At 35.6% G+C, this 22,773-nt stretch overlaps 1 protein-coding gene across 4 annotated transcripts in view; it reads right to left on the bottom strand.

The window, feature by feature from the left end:
- The window catches only part of fhod3b (formin homology 2 domain containing 3b), a 305,076-nt gene that overhangs the window by 256,653 nt on the left and 25,650 nt on the right, over nucleotides 1-22,773 (bottom strand). For all 4 annotated transcript variants that reach the window (XM_056476236.1, XM_056476235.1, XM_056476234.1 and 1 more), the window contains exon 2: nucleotides 11,623-11,729. In XM_056476236.1, the coding sequence (XP_056332211.1) occupies nucleotides 11,623-11,729 (107 nt within the window). The remainder of the gene's footprint in view (nucleotides 1-11,622; nucleotides 11,730-22,773) is intronic.

A 22,773-nucleotide genomic window follows, 5' to 3' on the forward strand; every position in this document is an offset into this window, starting at 1 on the left:
AAATGCCAACTGACCCAGCCGGGGCTCGAACATGCAACCATAATGCTGTGAGGCCATCATGGTACCCACTGTGAGAAATTACTAACATAATTTTCATTTTTGTATGAACTAATGCTTTAAATCCTTCATAGTGTTAATCTAAAGTCTTTGTCAGAGAGATCAAGTAAAGAGAGCAGCAGATTTGGGCAAATCGGTGAACAAACCAAACCTCTGCTGGTTAATCAGCACAAGCCCTAAATATACTATCATGAAGCTTATCTTTATTAAAATAGTTGAAGTTTAAAACAGAATCAAACCTCAGAGATGAGCTTGCACAGCGTTCTACTCTTTATGTACTCCCAAACACCTTATAAACTCTAATCTGGGCCCCTTGCAGTCTCTCCTGGGTCTGTGGAGTCATGCCAGGCGCACTTTTAACAAACTTTATTTGACTCCTCAATACCAACCTATTTACAGAATATCACACTATGAAGTCTCATAAAGATGAAAAAGTGAGAGAAAAATTGAGAGGGAGAAAATTACAGAGACAAGACCCATTGTCGACAGGTAGCGTTTACCTCCTTGCCCTGCATACTTGGACCCTGTTCAAAAACAACTATTTGCCTATAGTGCAATTAACTGCAGACTATGCAGGGCCTCCTGAAACTGATATGACTCAGCAAATAAGCAAGAAATGAATGTTTTCGAGCATCTGGTACATTTATTGACCAGAATTTTTAATGCAAAAATGAAACACTCATCTAATTCTCAAGACTAATTATATTAATAATAATAATAATAATAATAATAATATCATATAATTGCAATTCTTGACATAAAGGAATCACTTTATAAGTCTCCTAGAGAAAAGCAGTTGACTTGAACCCTTTTTTAATCCCTTGAGCTGATTTCTTGTTCTGGCGGGGTCATTGTAGCATAATGAATTCAATCGGATTTGACCATTTGCCCTTCATTCAAAAAAAGATTTAATAATAAAAAAGTTTTGATAATTTTCCTATTTAAAGCTAGAGTTTTCTGTAGATAAAATGTGTAATAAAATTGATGGAAAATGAAAAATGAGTAGGTCAGTATTGCTAGGAACTATACTCTTATTCTGGCGTAATAATCAAGAAATTCGTTTTAACGACAAAATGTAGCTATACGTACTTCTGGCTACATGCGATCTCAAGAAATGTACTGTATATGGGGCTACGTTTTCAGAATGAGCCTATGTTATAAACAGGCCAATTGCATAAAAAGGTTTGCTTTTTTTGACTACGTTTTTAAACAAGTCAGTTAGGTTAGGACAAGTTTTTTGGGTCAATTAGCTCTTTAATCAAAAACTATACTGGTGCTGCAATTACACACTATACTGTATTTCTACTTTTTATTAAACTATTCTGTATACGTAGCTGTAAAACTAAATTTACTAAAACTAAACTACATACTCTAGTAAAATTATTATTATTATTATTATTATTATTATTATTATTACAGCATTTTGTGCTACAAAATGAAACTGCAAAAATTATTGGTTAACACTTTTATCTTAACATTCTAACCCTAACCATATACCAAGTACATTTAATTAATTTACATGACTCGGTTAAATTAATAGTTACCCTGTATCAAGGACACCTTAAAATAAGTGTAACCAAAAAAAAAATGCTGTTTCCAAACAGGTTTCCAGAAACAGTGAGTCTTAGCTAATTTTCTAATAAATAAATAAATCTGCTGAAGTTTTTTGACGTGTCAATCTATTCATAAGATTCTCTAAAGTAAGAGATCATAGAAACACACACACACGACACCTCAGTGTTTCCACACTTTCGACCACAGCTCCTCTGCCTGCCATTTACTTTGAAACTAAGGGAAAAATCCAGTGGTCCAGCTGAGTGGCCTCCTACCCCTCTATCCATGTAATCCGCACAAATATTTGAAGCGTTCCCATTAAAGGAGCAAGGCGTTTCTCCAGTGCCAGAGACTAACCGAGTCCGACGACAGCTCCTCCGGCACATCAGCCAGGAAAAAAAAAACAAGTTCAAGAAAAATATAGAAGGACACAGAAACCAAGTGAGAGAGAGAGGGGAGGAATGGGAGAGATATCCACTTTTTAAGAAAGTGAGATTTTAGACACATTTATGCGTTGATGTCAACAATTATCTTCAGGGTCAGGTCAGGGATTGAGGGTCAGCCTGAGATAGTTTTGAGTCAGTTGAAGTCAACCATAAGGTCAATACTATGGTATCACAAGTCGCATTCTTGCATCAATGTATACATTTTTGTGTCCTTATATTATGGTTTTGTGTGATTTTTGCAAACTCTGTTCATATAAACTTGACATTAAAGTAACAGCGTGATCTAATAACAGTGATTACTCTTTACACTGGCTCCCAGTGTATGTTCAGAATAGATTTTAGAGTATTACTTGTATAAATCACTAAATGGCCTAGGAGCTCAATACATTACAGATATGCTCACTGAATATAAACCTAACAGATCACTCAGATCTTTAGGATCATATAAACTGGAAATTCCCAGAGCTCAGTCAAAGCAGGGTGAATCATCCTGGAAGCAGCTTCCAGAAATGATCAGATGTGCTTCAACATTAGGCACATTCAATTCAAGACTGAAAACACATCTGTTTAGCTGTGCCTTTACTGAATGAGCACTGTGCTACATCCGACAGATCGCACTAATATGTTTTTCATTTCTTTGTCATTGTTTTACAACCTGTTTTAACACATTTTAATCTGTTTTTAAATGATTTGTTTTTATGTTCTTATACTTGTTTCTTTTATTCTTGTTTATGTAAAGTGCTTTGAATTGCCACTGTGTATGAAATGTGCTATTTAAATAAACCTGCCTTGCCTTACTATTAGTGTCATGGTTATATAAACAATGCTTAGGAAATGAACTATAAAAAAATGTATTAGCTTACTTACTAATCTCCAGGATAACAAAGAAACAGGAATGCTCACACATACGATGATCGTATGAATGAATTAAAAAAAAACTAAACTGCTTAACTCTAGGAGGCTTGTGAAGCATAATTACAAAAAAATCTGCAAGATATAAGATAAAAGATATAAGACCCAACAGGGAACACAGGGAATGAAGGAACTAAAGTATATGCTGATAAATGACAAATACAGGTGATCAAATATAAAGTAACGATGGTGGAAAAACCGTACACCTGAACCAAATAAACAATGAGAAGCACATGGCACAGGAGGAGTCCAGACACAAAGAGTCCTGACAATTAGAGTTCTTGTTAACATTTTGAATATTTTTGTGAAGTTGTTATTGTGTTAATGTAGTTGTAGCGCTTCTGCTTTATACGAATAAGTTCATTAATGCCTTAATTTTTTTTGTAAATATTTTAAATTAGATGTTAGATCCACTCAAAAAATGGCTTTTGCTGCTTGTTCAAACTACTTATTTAAAATGAGTAGAAAACAACACAATTCTTAAGTATCTTTTGGTACATCTTAATTGTTTTATGTTCAATCCGCTTAAGTCAAATTAATTGATTTGTGTTGAGAAAACATGAAGGAATTGTGTGGAACCCAGCATTTTTACAGTGAATGCTGGGTTCCACACAATCGATGGGTGTTGTGACAACATGAATGAATCAAGTTAACTTATTTGTTTTCACAAACTTAAGTTGATTGAACGTAAAACAATTAAGTTACACCCCGTTTTAGTTTCATTCAGGATTCTTGCTTTGCCAGAACTGATGGTTCGTCCTAACATCTACGTAAGATTAAACCGGAGGCCCTGTGTCAGGCTTTGACAGCTTCTTCAGCATGAGGTGGTGTGGTAATGATTAAGACGGTTAAGCCACAGTGACACAGAGATATCCAAAACAAAGTGAGGCGTTGGAGGATCATTCCTCAAACAGAGCCCAAAGTGACTTCATATGACTGAGGCACCTGTGGAATGCAACGTCTAATCTGTATCCATTTCTGATTATACCTCTGGAATCCCATCACAGGCCTCCAAAACCCACATTTAGAAAGAAATCTTCAAGGACGTGGATAAGTAACGAGCAAAAAGTCACATCTGATGGTGACGTTATCCAACAACGTACATCAAAACAATGGAGTAAATGCACGCGGAACAGTTAATCTCAGCTTTAAAAGAACTAAAAGCCAGAACTGAATGCTTTGAGAATTAAGAAGCCTAAGAAGCATAAGCCTGATAATTCATCACAGGCCTAATGTAAACAGTAAGAAGATACAGTGGCAACAATGAAACGGCAACAAAGGGATCTCAAATTATTCCTCGAGCCAATTACTACTTTTTTGCGTGTGTGCTTTCCTCAATTTATGAAATGTAGGTCAGGCTCATCACACCAAAGCAAGATGCAAGCCCACAAAACAGAGTAGAAGGAAGAGAAACGGGTTTGGTTTTAATCACGTACTTCGGCCAAGGTTTTCAGACCCTGCAATAAAGCAGAGCTGCAGTAAATGGAAGGGGACTGTGAACTCCAGCCCATCCAGGCCATAAAAGCCCACTGCGTTGAATTACCCTGTTATTAACAGTAATGTAGTCCTCCATTCCTGCTCTCCACAGCCCACTCAGACACTCTGCATGGGTCTAATAATGCACACTCTTGATAGCCTCTTGGGAAGAAAAGGGAGGGGGGGGGTCGTGAAGACTGACAGAATAGAGAAAAAGCATGCCAGTTGGCACTACCGTTCACCTCTCAGAGACCAATGAAGTGGCCCTTCAGCCTCTCACTCATGCGTTCACTCACTATGCCGTCAACTGTATTTTGAATTGGAGCCCAATCCAGTGAAAATATAATGGCGCTAGACCCACCTCCGCATTTACACAAATACATCCCTAAATATTTGTGGCCATGTCCAATAATGGCTTCAGATGCCAAAAATCAAGCCTTCAATCAGTGGTGTTTTTTGAGGCTGTGTCAACTCGGCGGCTAGAAAAGATAGCTGAGTCGTCTAATAAAACTGTGAGTCAATAATTATTCACTGAGGTTAAAGAAAAACTTGTTTGTTTAATTTGGTTTGTTTACATGGGTGTGCAGCTGATTTTTATTTGACATAAGAGTTTTGGTTCACTGTTAGCAATAATTTATGAAAGCGTGTTTTGCCTCAGATTATAAAAAAAGGAGAGGGGACTTGTGGGACTATATTTAAAGTATTGGTGGGCATAGATAATTTTTTTTAATCTAGATTAATCTCACTGTAATTTTGGAATTAATCTAGATTAATCTAAATTAAAATGGCTTATTTGAATTCTGCCGAAGGCATTCAGAATATGTGTGCTACCTAAATAATGACTAAAATTAAATCTTTATTAAGTCTCTATGATAATGAAAATAAATGATGTTCAATAAGATGTACTTGTGTTTACTAACTGATTATTCAGCTAAACATGAATTTTGAACTGCAGGCCTACATAAGCTTGAAACAGCAATTTGTGATTACCTTAATCAGTCAGTAAAGGACCGCACACACACACACATATCGCCAAATGCAGAAGATTTTTTTCTTTCAATTCGGCATGCGTTATTAAATTCCATAACACTCTCACCAGTACTTACTCCTTATTTATGTCTAATACCCCAGTTTGTCACGGGGGCATGAATAAAATATTCATGAGTGATAATGAAACTGCAGTTAAAGTCACCCAAATTTACAGGAAACTCTTACATGAAAGCACTTCATGTAAACATCTTAATTATATTATTGTCTATAAAGGCAAATAACTAGATTACAGATGTCAATTTAAACGTAGTCAGTAGTGTCTTCGAAGTAATTGAACGATCCACAAGGGTATCCTGCTGATTTGATTTGATAGGGCATTTTTTTGTCAGACGGCTCACCGGTCAATTATACATCCTCGCAAAAATATCAAGGTGAAAGTCATCATAGCTTGCGTAGAACAGACCCAAAATAGATTAGAGAATAGATTAAGAATAGTTTTGAGAATAGATTAACGGCAATATTTTTTCAGCGTTTCTGCAGATATCATAATGTCAAATTTAAGACTTTTCAAGACCTTTTTAAGACTATTAGGTATTACATTTAAAACCTATATCACAATATCAAAAACAAGCAAACACATAAAGAGAAAATGCAAAATCACAAAATTAGTGGTAAAACAAATGTATTCAAATTGAACAGTACTAAAGAAAGGTTAGATGCATCATTGAACTACAGAAAAAACCAACAAACATCTTACGGCTGATTTATACTTTCACCTGGCGAAACATCGTGCATCTCACAAAACGAACGAGGCTTTTATACTTGACGCGTTCGCTATTGAGATATTCTTTTAAATGACAGGGGGCGGTCAAAAGAAACAGACAGTAAAATCGAGTGGATAAACAGAGAAATAGGAAGCTTCCGGAACTAGGTCATATCATTAATATCATTCAAGATAATAGTTTTTTATTATTTTTATAATTTATTATAAAGATTTTTATAACCATTCAAGATTTTTTTTATCTAAATTTTTTAAATCTAAATGATGCATCACTTGCTTTGTTCATATCCTGGAAAGTTCTACTAATTAAAGTTAAATATTAATGGCACCAGAACTTGGGTTGCTCTACAATTATATTTTTTATTAGGGCAAGAATAAAAACAAAAAAGAAGTACACTTACTAAAAATACAGATTTTTTTTTTGCCCACTTAACAATTCACACATTACTGTCTGGCTAGTTTCTGTCCTCTACTTATAAGCTAAAAAGGCAATAATGCTCCAACATTCCTGACCATTATCACTAATGCCTAGAAATTGGGCATCGATATATTGTAAACTGATATTCATATATTCCTTTCCAGTTACAGTTGAAGTCAGAATTATTAGCCCCCCTGTTTATTTTTTCCCCGTTTAACGGAGAGAAGATTTTTTCAACACATTTCTAAACATAATAGTTTTAATAACTCATTTCTAATAACTGATTTATTTTATCTTTGCCATGATGACTGTAAATAATATTTGACTAGATATTTTTCAAGACACTTCTATACAGCTTAAAGTGACTTAGGCTTAACTAGGTTAATTAGGTTAACTAGGCAGGTTAGGGTAATTAGGCAAGTTATTGTATAACGATGGTTTGTTCTGTAGATTATCTAAAAAATATATTGCTTAAAGGGGCTAATAATATTGACCTTAAATGGTTTTTAAAAAATAAAACTATTATCAAATAGTTATATTTATATGTATTATCAGACATACTGTGAAAATTTCCTTGCTCTGTTAAACATCATTTGGGAAATATTTAAATATGACTTTTCTATAGCAAAACCAGTCCAATTATGAGATATAAAGCCAGACTGGAAATTTTGAGATACAAAGGCACACATACAATGTGTGAAAGTCACAATGACAAAAACATTGACTTCCACACTAATCCTGTAAATATAAAACAGCAAGTACAACATGGGTCAAGAAAAAGTGTTTGAAACCATGGTTAATTTTAAAAGGAGCATCTATTCTTGGACTTTGCTCAACAAGACAATTAACTCTGAATCTTGCCAGCTTTCTTAAGACAGAAGGCTGACATCATCGGTGCCCTTGCCAACCAGTCAGGTATTTTGAGGGCTTGCTGAATAGAGCCCTGTCCCAGAATGTCTGTGGTATGTGCTGAAGATAAAAGAACATGTGCCGCGAGATTTGAAGGTCTTTCTGATAGCTTTAGATGAAATGTTTAATGGAACGTATGCGACAAGATTGTGCTTATAGCTGCCTCCAATGTAACAAGATATGAATACAGACTGAAATGTAGGTATTAAGAAAATAGTCACCCAGAGGCTATTGAGAATCAAGCCAACGCCTTCAATTATAATGTTTAATCTCTTTAAAGGCAATTATAAACTTTTTGAGGGTGAAATGTATCCATCTATTGGTCTTCCATTATAAAAGTAAGAATTCTCTCAAAGTCAAGGGAGAAATGATTTCTCAAATGTATTTTTATCATTACATTATCTAGACTGCTCATAACACAAACACTTCAACTTGGACACTAATGTTTGTATTAAATAGAGAATTATTAATCATCACCCTCAGAAATGATTCAGTAATTTAAAGTGACTGTTAGCATATAGTTTACATATACCTGATGTCTCCTAAACCTCATTAAAGGGTGATTGTAAAATTGCAGGTATATACATTCTACTATCTACATTTTTAAGTCATTTTGAGTAACAACACAAGCTATATCAAGTTATCTCTAAAGGTATTTAGAGACATTTTGCCTTTAAAATATTCACTTAATGACCCTTCACTATACATATTAGACTTTGCCTGCTAATTCTTATATTAAGCTTTACTAACCCATGAAATAATTAAGTCTAATTAACTGGACCGATGGCACGATGGCTCTGTGGTTAGCACTGTTGCCTCACAGCAAAAAAGTTGCTGGTTTAAGTCCCAGCTGGGCCAGTTGGCATTTTAGTGTGGAGTTTGCATGTTCTCCCCGTGTTTGTGTGGGTTTCCTCGGAGTGTTTCCTCACAGTCCAAAGACAAACAGTATAGGTGAATTGAATAAGCTAAATTGGCCGTACTGTATGAGTGTGAATGCAAGAGTGTATGGGTGTTTCCAACACAGGCTCATTCTGAAAACGTAGCTCTACAGACGTTTCTGGAGGTCGCGAATTACATAGCCGGAGGTACGTATGACTGCATTTAATTTTTTTTTTTTAAACGAACGCTACGGGGCGGTGTGACGCCGTTCCTTTTCATGCTTACCAGCTGACCGCTTACCTCTGTATGGACGGCATTCCGGCTGCAATGAGAATGTGGTAACATCTGAAAATGTGGTAAAAAAAAATCAGACGAGGCCTTTCTTTTTTTGGATTGCTTTTAAAACGTGTTGGTTGGGTTAAGGGAAGGTGGCCAGGTCAAACGATAAAATTGGTTAGGTTTAGGAAAGGGGGAGGGTGGGTTAGTCGATCATTCACTCAGTCAGTCAAAAAGTCAAAAAGTCGACAGTGGCCTCTGGTTGGTTTACGCGAAAACAAAAACTTGAGAAAAACGGGCCGCCGCGATTTGTAGAGGTACGCTTTCAGAAGGAGCCTGGGTTGAGTGTTTCCCACTGTTTAGTTGTAGCTGGAAGGGCATCTGCTGTGTAAAACATATGCTGGATAAGTTGGCAGTTCATTCCACTGTGGCCTCCCCAGATTAATAAAGTGGCTAAGCCGAAAAGAAAATGTATGAATGCATGAATGAATTGTCCGTAGTGTATGTGTGTGTATGGGTGTTACCCAAAACTGGGTTGCGGCTAGAAGGGCATCCGCTGTGTAAAACATGTAAAATATTTGCTGGAATAGTTGGCAGTTCATTCTGCTGTGGCGACCTCTGAAATAGAGACTAAGCTGAAGGAAAATGAATGAAAAACTGGACTTAAATCATTTACTCTGCTAAGGTAAATAAACATTTACATGATCAAATACAGTCCATTTGGCGTCTGTCCCTATGTTCTTGTCAACTCTGTTACACCTGTTATAAAAAGGCAAAACAATCTTTAAAGCACAGATACAAAAGCATGTGACTTGCTCCAAATGATAAAACTTAGTTTGGGGGAGGATCTCTGGAAGGCATTTAGGCACGTTATTTATTCTTCTCCCATATATTTGTACAAAATGTTTAAGATACTTCAATAGTAGATTAATATTCGTCAACTCCGTATTTGTTATGTCTTAGTGACTTTCTCATCCACGTTTTAAAAAACTATAATAGGATGAAAATATATAAAATTCTGTTTTAGACATACCATGTGGTAACAGATTTGAGGTTAGCATTTTGAACTAAAGCACAAAATGATGGAAAATGTCAACTCTGTTAGTACTCAGTAGTTTAAAAAGTTTAACAATAAATGAAACAAAAATTACAGAATCAAATCTTCACCCATATTTAAACATTTTGCAATTATTGTACATTAATATTGAATTTGGGGCAATGCAGTGGCGCAGTATGTAGTGCTGTCGCCTAACAGCAAGGTCTCTGGTTCGAGCCTCGGCTGGGTCAGTTGGCGTTTCTGTGTGGAGTTTGCATGTTCACGATAGACACCTTGTTATAGCCATTCCCCAAAATACAACACTGTGTATGGAAAGCATCATCAATGCACTGTGATGCACTGAAATATCGAATTGAACCGAATCGATGGCATGATAATCGTAACCGAACCGAATGGTAAGACCAGTATAGGTTCACACTTCTTCTATCCTATATAAGAAAACACAAAATACTACTTTAATACTAAGTATTTTGATTTGATGTTAGCTTCATGCAGTTTTGGCAAAATGTATATACAATTGTTTATGCTTTTATACCATTATTTATACTTTTATATGATGAAAGTTTACAGTAGGGTTGGGTCGATAGATCCATCGCAGATGGCCGAAAGACATCACAGTGCTGAGCTGGCATCACAATCCTCCGCCCCACAACCATCGCAGCAGCAACTCGTTCACGAAGAATACACACTTAGGCTTTACACTAATACGTTTTAAAATGGCATTTTAATGATCCATGTCTAAACTGGCGTTTCACCTAGCATTTCTGTAAAGCCCTCCTTCCACACTTTACCACTGAAACCGCACATCACGTGACGACACACAAACACACACACTCACCGTTGGATCGCGTCTCACTATAGTTAAAGTTAAAGGTAACATTTAATTCATCTTGTCACTATCTAGTGACTCTTTGGTCTTCTGAATCTATCAGGTAATGTGTCACAGCATTAATACACTGCTTCAATCTTTCGCTTTCACGCTTGTACTTAGTAATTTTAGCGAAAACCTTAGACACTGTTAGTTGGTTCCTGTTGGTTGTGCACCTTTTTTACCAACCAAGTTTGTCGAGGTTATTATAACGACACAGATCACTCTGCCTATTCATGCCAGAGTCCCACAGAAAAAGTGACTGACAGGTGATAATTTGTGTGTAACTTGTCTTTATTTATTTATGATTTGCTTTTGGGTAAAACAAAGTCCATGCAGGTCAGGTAGTTGAAACAGTAGGCTACAAATAATTAAGTCATTATGAATTAATTAGTTTTTCATAAATACTGTAATTAATTCACCCATCGTCCATCGTGATGTTTCACATTAGACATTGTTTGATGCCAAATTGGATGAACCCTAGTCAACCCTAGTTTACATGTACATGAATATTACTGACTCTGAATGTAACATGGAGTGTAACGATCAAAAACAATATATATAATCTACAAAAAAAATCTGTATAAGCATGCATATATTTAAGAAAATATTTATTTATATTTAGATATAAATATACATATGCATATGATACATCTAAATTCAAATATATATGTAACAAAATTGTTTTTATAGTTTTATTTCTATGCATGTGTGTCCCATATATTCAGTTGAAGTCAGAATCCTTAGCCCCCTTTTAATGGGTTGAAAAATGTGTTAAACATTAATTGGGGAAAAAAATAAACAGGGGGGGCTAATAATTCAGGGGGGCTAATAATTCTGACTTCAACAGTATATAATATATGTGATTAATCGAGATTAATCTTTGCCCAGCACAAAAAACAAAAACAAAGTAATTGAAGATTTGGAGATTTTTCTAAATTCAAATTAGTTCTTCCAAAGAGAAAAATAAATAATGATTTTTTTTGTGCTGTTCCTTACCCTCCATCCTCCTGAAAGCCTTCAAGTTCATCTTTCTGCTCAGCCAAGGTGGACTCCAGGTCCAGATAACTGCCATTATGAGACAACTGCAAAGCACAGTCATCGAGCTGAGAGAAAAACACAATGAGAACAACTAATTAAAACCAATGTTCATTTACAGCAACAATCAAAGTATCAAAAGTATATTGCAATAAGTGCAATGATAAACACCTATTCAAGTAAACCACTGGAAATGCCAACACATTTGATATGCATGACATCAGGTTAATATCACCCTGAGTCTTGACATGTCAGCTATGTGCTTGACAGGAATGCACCATCATTTTTATTATTATTATTATTCATAACATCACACAGCTTCAAAAAACAGTGACATACCACGCTCAGGCGGTCCTTTCATGCTCCAGTTCATATTTCACCTCAATATCAACTCATTTACACATATTCTGTATAACTGATTAAAGTGTGAATGTACATGAGGTAATTATTCTGTCACAACCCTTCAGTATCACTAGGGAATCTAAAGACTTGCCATAACTTTGACACCTTCAAAGCACTCTATTCAAAACATGCAGGCTATCTGATTTTAGAAAAAGTGTTGCGAGAAGCCCATCAACACTGTATGGACACATCATTGCCATCATTGAAAAGTAGGTGCTATTAAAGAGTAAATGTGCTTAAAGTAAGTATGTTGTCACGTTTCTTCAGTATTACAACTAAAGCATCATAATAACTTGTCCTAACTTTGACAGCTTCAAAGCGCTCTATTTAAAGCATTCAGGGTGTCTGATTTATAGAAGTACTGTGAGAAACCCATCCACGCCATTCGGTGATATACAGGAGCAGTGGCGAACAGTAACTACTGTACTGTAAGTATTTTACTTCCCTACTGTACTTAAGTACGTTTTCATGTACAGTATGTATATTTAATCAAAGTATTTTTATTTGACATTTATTTCTTCACCACATTCTAAAACAAAACAAAACATTGAAATTTAGCAGAGGAAAAAATATTTTGTGTGTCTAATTTGTGATGAAACTGAATCTTGTAAGTTGACATTTAAAGTGGTTCACAAAAGAATTTGTTAATTAGACATACCTGATGGCATCTGTTCTCTACAACTCACTGATTCAAATGATGCATTCATTGAAAGAATAAAGTTAATAGCTCCTTTCACACAGTGATACCGGTAAATATCCATAAAATTTCTGGAATGATTTTACTGGTAAATTCAGGTTGGAAGTTAATAAAAGTGATTTATATTATTTATTAAATTTCGCATTAATTGTACGTCTACCCTCACCCCAACCCTGAACCCAACCATCACTGTAACATAAAAACAGTAGTTGTTTAAAAAAAACAAAGTATTATTATTTAATATTATTTATATAATAAAGTATTATTTATGTAATTTATAAAATTACCCAATAAATTGTATTTTTAACGTCTGCCCCTACCCTAACCCTAAACTCAAATGTCACAGTACTGTAAAACATGAATTATTGTTATACAGTTTCATAAAAAATGCTATATTGATATGCATATCCGCATCTGTATATCCTGAATAAACTTTACTGTAATTCAAATATATGCTGTTCACAAAGGCAAGGATTTTTTCCGGAAAGGACCATTCATACATCCATTCCAGCATACAAGTAAATTCTGATATCATTAACCAGAAATTAGTTCTAAATGGTTTATTATAAGCATTTTATTGATCATTTCTTGAAAAAACAAGAACTTTTTCTCGAAAAAAACATTCATCGATAAACTAAAATCAACTACATTTAGTTTGACTAAACAATATATTGTTAAAGCATCACGCATTGTGTTTATCTGCAATAGTGACATCGCAGGATTTGATTATTTATTTAAGATTAAAAGATAATGATATTAATGATTTTTTTTTTAATTATTATTATTTATACAGGCAACATGATGGCACAGTGGGTGGCATGATCGCCTCACAGCAAGAAGGTCGCTGGTTAAAGTCTAGTCTAGGTCAGTTGGCATTTCTGTGTGGAGTTTGCATGTTCTCCCCATGTTCGCATGGGTTTCCTCCAGGTGCTCCAGTTTCCCCCACAAGTCCAAAGCATGTGGTATAGGTGAATTCGGAAGGCTAAATTGTCTGTAGTGTATGTGTGTGAATGAGTGTGCATGGGTGTTTTCCAGTGATGGGTTGCGGCTGGAAGGGCATATGGTGCGTAAAATATGTAAAACATTTGCTGGAATTGTTGGCAGTTCATTCCGCTGTGGCGAACTCTAAAATAGAGATTAATAAAGGGACTGAGCCGAAAAGAAAACGAATGAATGAATGGTAAGAGCGAGTCTCCAGGTCACAGTTTAATGATTCAAAAGAGTTGGTCATTGTGAGTCCCCAGTTAATGACTCGCAGATTCAAAAGATTTGGTCAGGGTGAGTCTTCGGTTATTGACCCACAGATTCAACTGATCGGTCGGTAACTCTGGTGTAATTTGAATGGGAGCGGGCATCAGCGTGAATGCTGTTTGTGTGTGTGTTTGTGTGTGTGTGTGTGAATGAGAGAGTGCGTCCCGCGCAGATCTAACATCTAACAGGTGACCGTGAATCTAAGGTCGCATATACAGTATTCAGTTTCTGAATGGTTTAAGCACAAGCCAACAGTTTGGTGACGCTGTCTGCGCCTTACATCATATTTTTTTATTATGCACGGTAATACCGGATACCGAGGTAAAATAAGGAGAAGATTTGACAGTATCAAAATTTGCATACCGCCCAAGCCTACATGGGACGTTAACCGTTTTCAAGGTATACCACTGTTTGGAAAAGTCAAGGCTTTAAAACCGCCAAAAGTTTCTGTAATACCGTTCCCAAGGTATGTGTAAGATTTTTTTTTACATTTTCTTTTGTTTTTTAGGACAACAATATCTCCAGCAGAGAAGATCTCTAAAGATGCCATTTTAGAATGTGAAGAAATCAGTGTTTTGAAACTGCAGAAGACAGCAGAAGTCAATGATTCATTTGAATTATGTAACCTGACATGTTCACTGCTCCAAAATATATTAAATGTTTCTCAAAATAAAATATATTGTGTTAAACGGGGGGAAAAACATTTTAGTTTTTACCCAGACATTTAAGAAGAATATATTTTAGAGCAGTAATCACAATACCGTGATACCGTGATACCGCGATACTGTGATACCGTGAAACCGTGATATTTTATCCAAGGTTCTCATACCGTCAGAATTTTATACCGGCCCATGCCTAGAGCAGAGCCGCTTCAAACAAACCTAACGACTCACTGATTCAAATGATCCAATCAGAGTGAGTATTCAGGTAATGACACACTGATTTAAAAGATCTGGTCAGAGTAAGTCTCCAGTGAATGCCCCACAGATTCAAATGATGCCATCTGAATCTCTTCGGGGAATGACACACTTGAATTATCAATAATTATAAGTTTATGATACTTTATTTATCAATGATATTTATCATAGTTACCATTTTTGAAAAAAAGAATTCTTGAAAAAAAAACAATGAATAAAATTAAAAAATATTTTATTACTTTTATACAAGAGCACACAAAATATAGGCTACATTTGTACTTTGACTAGGACTGAACAATTAATCACTTGAGCATCGATATCGCAATGTGTGTATCTGCAATAGTCACATGGCAGGATTAGATTATTTAATTATGATTAAAATTGATTTACAAAAAAACATTTGATTGTTCAATTTCAGTACATGAATATGGTTCGACTCTCCAGAAAACCAAAAAGCACTGTTTATTTATTTATTTTTGCTTGTAATTTATTAGAATTTATTCAGATCCACTGCACAGAAAAAGACTTGATCATCCCAGTCAATTTAAATTAATGACAACTTTCCAAATAGAACTATTCAAATGGTTCAAATTCTGGTGAAATTAAATTCATATTGCAATATATATATATCATAGTAAAACTAAATATGGCAATGTCAGATTTTTACAATATTGTGCAGTCCTAACTTTGACAATATATATATATATTTTTATTAGGGTATATGTACTTTAACCTAATTGTGTGATTTGTGTACTTCATTCAGCAGTCCTTTGCCCTGCTAGAGGCCTTGCTGTTTGTTGACACTCAATTACAGCCTGGTGATGGGATCTGAAACCTCCCAGGGGGCTGTTGGTGGGCAGCAGCGTGAACTGTCAATCAAAGTGTGAGCAGGGTCACTCGAAATGCTAAACATGCTAATTACACGCACTGTTCCCAGTTGACTGCCCCCTCCGGCCCCAGATGAGACCTTTAAGCCCTTTTCTGGCTTACCAGGGCACATCCAGCCCCAGGGACAGGTAAGAATATCCTTCAAGCATTGGTACCAAGTGTTGTTTATTTTCACCAGCATGTCTAGAATACCAAAGCGTTCCTTGCTGAAAGTCTCTGTCCACACGTGTAAGATCTGTGAAATCCTAGTAGTTTTGATTTGCATCGCTATGAAAACACATGCTTGGGTAAGTGAGTTGATGTTGCTAATAGGATCATGAAGCACATAAGGTATATAAGTGCAAACTTTGAGGTGCCCATTGTCAAGACTTGATGTGAGGTAATAAAACATAATTTAGGGTCAACCCTGATTTAAAATAAAAGTAAAAAAATTAAAAATATATATATATAAACTGTGAGTTCTTATTTACGTGCCGATAGCCTTGTGGACAGTGCACAGGACACAGTTTGGGTGTCCTGATAAATGGGTGTCTTCTCCACACTTTCTCCAACTCACTTCCTGTCTAGCTACTGTCTATTGTGATAAAATGTCAAAAATAATGGTTTAAATTATACAACGGTCCCTCGTTTATCGTGGGAGTTACGTTCTAAAAATAGCCCGCGATAGGGGAAATACGCGAAGTAGACGGCTTTATTTTTTACAATTATTATGGATGTTTTAAAGCTGTAAACCCCTCACAACACACTTTATACACTTTTCTCAGACAAGCATTAACATTTTCACACTTTTCTTTCTTGTTTAAACACTCTCAAAGTTTAAACTTTCATAGAAAAATAAGTCCAGTTTTATAGAATTTAACCGAAGATCAAAACCTGTTGACAACCATTCATTCATCACTGTCAGTAAAAGGTTAATAAAGCTTTTTAGATTTAGTGCAGATAATATTGCCATCCAGCGTAATGTTCTTTTTCCTGCAGTTACTAGCTATGTTTCCATCCACCTATTTTTATGCACATTTTGGATATGCGCATAAAAAAACGGTTGATGGAAACGCCATGATGCGCATAAATTTTGAAAATGTTTTTTTTATGCGCATAACTGACTAGGATAAACTTTTTATTTGATAGGAAAAGATGTGCATAAACTACGATGGAAACACTTTTACTGCACAAATTTCAGTATGCGCATTAAAAAAGGTTAAAAATGTGCGTAAATGGACAAACCAGCAGGCTGAGCACACTGTAAAATATCTGAACTGTTGTTTTGAACATTCTAAAATGCCTTACCGTAAGTATTAGTGTTATTAGATCATTAATTACCTCTGCACAAACAAAACAAATAATTCAATTAAATTTAAAATTTCAGTTTCATTGCCCAACCACTGTATATATAGTTTTGATATCTTAACCAGAATGTTTCAGTCAGCATGCCAATAATGTGCTGTGCTTTTAACATCACACAGTTTACTCAATAAAATCCTCTTTGAAAAGCATTGAATTTCTCAGTGCGAGGCCTAAATTTGGCCTTAAATTTCTCATTAAAACACCTCTGCTTTTACTGTAAAAAAAAGCATGCGTAAATGTGCGTAAATGTACAAACCAGCAGGCTGATCACACTGTAAACCATCTGAACTGTTGTTTTTGTCATTCTAAAACGCCTTACCGTTTAAGTATTAGTGTTATTAGATCATTAATGACCTCCAGAACCAAGAGCGTCTGTGCTTCGTGTCTGACACCTTCAAACGCCACCGGGCATTCACTGCATGTCAGGATTGCCTTCTGCGGCGCAAGTCATTTATTAGATAAAGAAAAGATTGACGCAGCTTCTCCTACTGCAGCAAATTCAGTTATTACTGTTGATATTTGGTGCCAGTTAATCAGGAAGTGACGATTTTGTTCGCTTTGACTCGTTGGATGGTAACGCTGCTTTATTCGCACGTCTTTAATGCAATAATCCAGTTTTGCGCATAAAGTTCATTCACATTTTTGGATGAAAACATGGCTATTGATCCACAAAACCAAAGCAGACTCCATCCTTAAGGGGGTCACAGCAGATGCGCTGCACACATGATAGTTGAAAGTAAACACGGACGTGCACATTCGCATGTTATTTAAACTGAAATTATTCAAATGGCTCTCTGTGGTGCGGCAGAAATATGAACAGTGGCCGAGTTGTAGCTGGGAACCACAGTCAGCCACCGACCTGCAGCGCCAGTGTGTGTACCTTGAAACCTATGTTTGCAAGGCGCTGCGTGGCGCGGACAGTTACAACCCTTTTTGCATCCTTGTTGAAACTCACACTGCTAGCGATCAAGATTTATGTTCATTTGGCAGGCTGTACACATTCTGTACTGTATGAGATATGAAGGAGATTGATGGACATGGTCTACAGCCAATCAGGGCGCAGAACACAACACGCTGTAATAAAAAAGCACAAAGAAAAATCAGTGAAACTGCAAGACCGCGAAAGGTGAACCGCGTTATAGTGAGGAACCACTGTATCCTTTTCAAGAATGTGCTGTTTGTATTTATTTTGACTTTTTCAATACCATCGGTATTATCCAAAAAAAACCTTAAATGAAAGATTTCCTATTCAAGTGAATTCACTCATACATTAAAACTTAAATGTGTTTTTGAAGTAAATATCTGCACAAACAAAACAAAAAATTCAATCAAAATTAAAATGCGAATAAAAACACATATGCATTCTGTACATTCACTATAGTGACTCACATTACTTCATATATGCTACATAAATAAAACAACCTTGTCCAAACCTGACTCTATCAAGATTTAATCTCTGTGCGTGATCAATCCAGCCCATGGTTTTGGACTGTGTTTTCCCTAAAGCCAGCGTCTGAGTCGCTTCCTCTATCTTGGACAGCACTGGGATAAAGACGACAGACTTTCAAGCAGATTGCGAGTGGCCTGCTAACAGGATTACAGGTCTTCTCCACCTCCAAACACCTCGGACTGTCTGTCTTTGGTGAATTACACACCAGTCAACACCATCAGGTGTGGCAGACACAAACCTTAAGCCTCTTTCACGCACAGATTCCAGAAAACTTGTTCCGGTAACCCTTCCGGTCTTCTGGGATTTGCTCATTCAGACTGTTGGGAGCTTTTGTATATTCTGCGCTTGCGGATTTGTCTAGACTTAAATAAGACCTGGTGTAAAAAGCTTTTTCGACAGTCTGGTCACAAGTAGACTACACTAAATACAGGTGTCAATTTGAAGCTACTCCAAAATGGTAGTAGTAAACATATTATATTGGATTGCATAATCATGCATTCAAAGACAAAACAGGCGCATTGGAGAAACCCAGAGCAAATTTTTGGGGGGCTGTGAAATAAGTGCCCGGAGTTACATCTGCTTGCAGTTTTTGTTTTTACAAACCCACTAGAGACTGCTGTGTACATTTTTGACAATCTCAAATATGTTACTGGGCTATGTTTTCTCAAATGTGTACATTTCTGCAAATCTCAACATCCTTCTCGCGCAAGTGTTGTTACACATCAGCTTGCTGTCGACTGATCCCCCCACCCACCCACTTTCCTAAACCCAACCAATAGTGTTTTCAGAAGCAAATGGGAAAGGAAAAGCTGTTGCAGCTTTGTGGTTTTGTTTTACCTGGTTTATGAAACCATCTATCGCCAAATTCAAATCCCAGTCCGCTTTGCATCCTGATTCTGACAACGTAAAAGGTAAGCTACCAAACTGGTCATGTCAGAAGCCTTGCATACGGAATTAAGCAGGCTGGAGTAGTCCAGAAAAAAAAAATACTGAAGTTGTTGGCAGTGTCAAACCACCCCACAGCATTCTTTTTACGCATAAAATGCAACCAAACTTAGCTCCAGATATATATTTCAAGGTTTCCAAAATTGTAGCTCTGGGCACATATTCCCAGTGAGACTGCATTGCAAAGAAATGCTGAGTTTTTATCTTATTTCCAATCCAAATATCTAAAATTATCTGCTTAAATCAAGAAGCATTTTCTAGACAAGCCAAAATACTGTCTTGTTTTCAGAAATAATAAGTTGAAATTAAGTGATTTTTCCTTAAATCAAGCTAAATACTCTGCCAATGGGGTAAGCAAAATAATCTTGCTTTTTTGTTTTGACATAAGACTATTCGCTTACACTATTGGCAGATTATTTTGCTTGTTTTAAGGAGAAACTCACTTAATTTGGACATCTTATATCTTTAAACAAGAAATATTTTTTTCTAAACTAGAAAATGCTGCTTGATTTGAGAATGTTTAGATATTTGGATGAGAAACAAAACAAAGAATCTAAGTAAGAAAAGTATTTCTTGCAGTGTGTGTTGCATGTAGTTTATGCATTCAATCAGCCACTAAAGATCACACACCGGATGTGTAATCATTATCCAGTATCTTATGAGAAAGCACACTAATATAGGATATTCGTTTGTCACTGTTGAATCAAGCACACGTGCACTCTCAGAAATAAAGGTGCGCGATCTGTCACTGGGGTGGTACCTTTTCGAAAGGTACAGATTTGTGCCTTAAAGGTCCATATTAATACCGTAAGGGTACATATTAGTACCTAAAAAGTACAAAAGTGTTCCTTTTAAAATTTTTAGGTACTAATATGTACCGTTGAGGTATTAATATGGACCTTTTAGGTACAAATCTGTATCTTTTAAAAAGGTACCACGCCAGTGACAGATCGCGTACCTTTATTTCTGAGAGTGTACTGTATTACAATTAAGATATCCTCTACTTCCTTTTCATTCATGCTTACATTGCTACTTGCTGCTAAGCCACATCACATGGGTTTGTTGATTCCAAAATGCTTGCACATCATAATGAAGACTCCTGTGATGAAGGGTGTGACTAAATAAGAGGCAGAGGAGGGTGTTGATAAAATTCTAACAGTGGTCACAAGAGACTAATTTGAAGGTATGTTTATACCAGGTAGAAATAGAGGTGAGCACCAAAATACTTATGAAGAGATCAGATGTAAAGCCTCTGAGGGCCGTCTAAAATGTTTTTTTAAAAAAGGTTCAGTGATTTCACTTGGACACTGTGAAAAATCCAACTTACAAATTGTTAACTCAGTTTAAAATTGTAAGTTAGGTGGACATATTTTTGAGCTTAGAGTTGAATTTACTCATAAAAATTATTTAACTGCATGTTTGGAACTATTTGAATTAAAGTAAAAAAATCAATTGAAGAGATTTAGAATTTTGATTTCTTCATCCTCATTTCTTCAAAAGTTAAGTTAACTTAAGATTTTAAAGCAACTAGTTGCAAATAAATGTTAAGTTTATTAAGCTTTTATTAAGTTATTATTATTTTTATTAAGTTTATTATGCCAAATTATTTCATAAAGTATACTTGATTTAAAACAGCCTTTTCAGTCAATTTAAAAATATAATTTGACTTGATAATTCGGCAACTTCAACCACTGAAGCTTAATAAACTCCAAATTTCTTTGCAGCCGGCTGCTTTAAAATTTTAAGTTAACTCAACTTTTTTTTTTTACAGTGTATGGAAATTAATAGATTCTGAACTCTTTATATATATATATATATATATACATAATTGTTTTTTTATCTGTCATTCTACATTTGCCATGTGCAAACTACTAGCAGCATATTTATTTTTTGATTTACTTTATTAGGAGATGTCTTATATTTATTTTTATTTTTCTAAAAAAAGAAAGCTTTAGACTAAGTACCACACATTACACACCTATCTATGTAAATAGTATGGTTTGCGTAACACCTTATTTTAAAACCCAGTTGTCTGAATAGCTAGTCCACTAATCGTTTTAAAAAAGCTCTGTATAATTAGTTTCAGGTTCACCTGAACCTGATCAGACGTGTTTTTAGAAGAATATACACAAGAAGTGTTTTTGACAAAGCAAAAACAGAATGGAACATAATGTTCAATGGGAGTTTTAAAAAGACTGTTTGACTTACATGTGCCAGGTGCTCAAACATATTAGCTGATGGAGCACAATGAAAAACTCATGTAAATGCATACAGTAAAAGTATGCATACAGTAAAAGCAGAGGTGTTTTAATGAGAAATGTAAGGCCAAATTTAGGCCTCGCACTGAGAAATTCAATGCTTTTCAAAGAGGATTTTATTAAGTAAACTGTGTGATGTTAAAAGCACAGCACATTATTGGCATGCTGACTGAAATATTCTGGTTAATATATCAAAACTATATATACAGTGGTTGGGCAATGAAACTGAAATACCTGGGTTTAGACAACAGTAGTTCATTAATTCAATAATTTATTAATTCATTGCTGCCAATACAGCATCAGTTAATCTGGGGAATGACAGATACAACTCCTGCTCAGTGGCCAGAGGTATTTAGAGCCATTCTTCTTGCAGAATAGTGGCCAGGTCACTACATGACGCTGACGGAGAAAAATGTTGATGTACTTTAATGTAACTTTTGCAGCATTGGATGCGCATCGTTCATTGATGTACATTCAAATCATTCATGTTTTTAAAAGCGCGAATGAGACCGTAGGCTGTTGTGTGCGTGCATGTTCAGTCTCAGAGACGAGCAGAGTACACATATCTAAAGTCATCTTATTGTGAGCGCTTTAATGCAGTGTTTAGAGATTATTCATATTAACCCTTATTTATGTAATAAACAAACGAGTTAAGAATCAAAAGACATGTGAAAGAGAAACCATTCATCAGAACCGCACTGCTCTTAAAGTGACAGCGCACAATATTCCTGCTACCGACTGTTTTTATAATTTTTTATCATAGTTTTTTTATCATATCAATATTTTTTTTCTTCTGGAGAAAGTCTTGTTTATTTTATTTCGGCTAGAATAAAAGCTTGTTTTTAATTTTTTAAACAACATTTTAAGGTCAATATTAATAGCTCCTTTAAGCTATATTTTTTTTCGATAGACTACAGAATAAACCATCATTATACAATAACTTGCCTAATTACCCTAACC

This window comes from Danio aesculapii, chromosome 16 (assembly GCF_903798145.1).
Source record: "Danio aesculapii chromosome 16, fDanAes4.1, whole genome shotgun sequence".
NCBI classification, from domain to species: domain Eukaryota; kingdom Metazoa; phylum Chordata; class Actinopteri; order Cypriniformes; family Danionidae; genus Danio; species Danio aesculapii.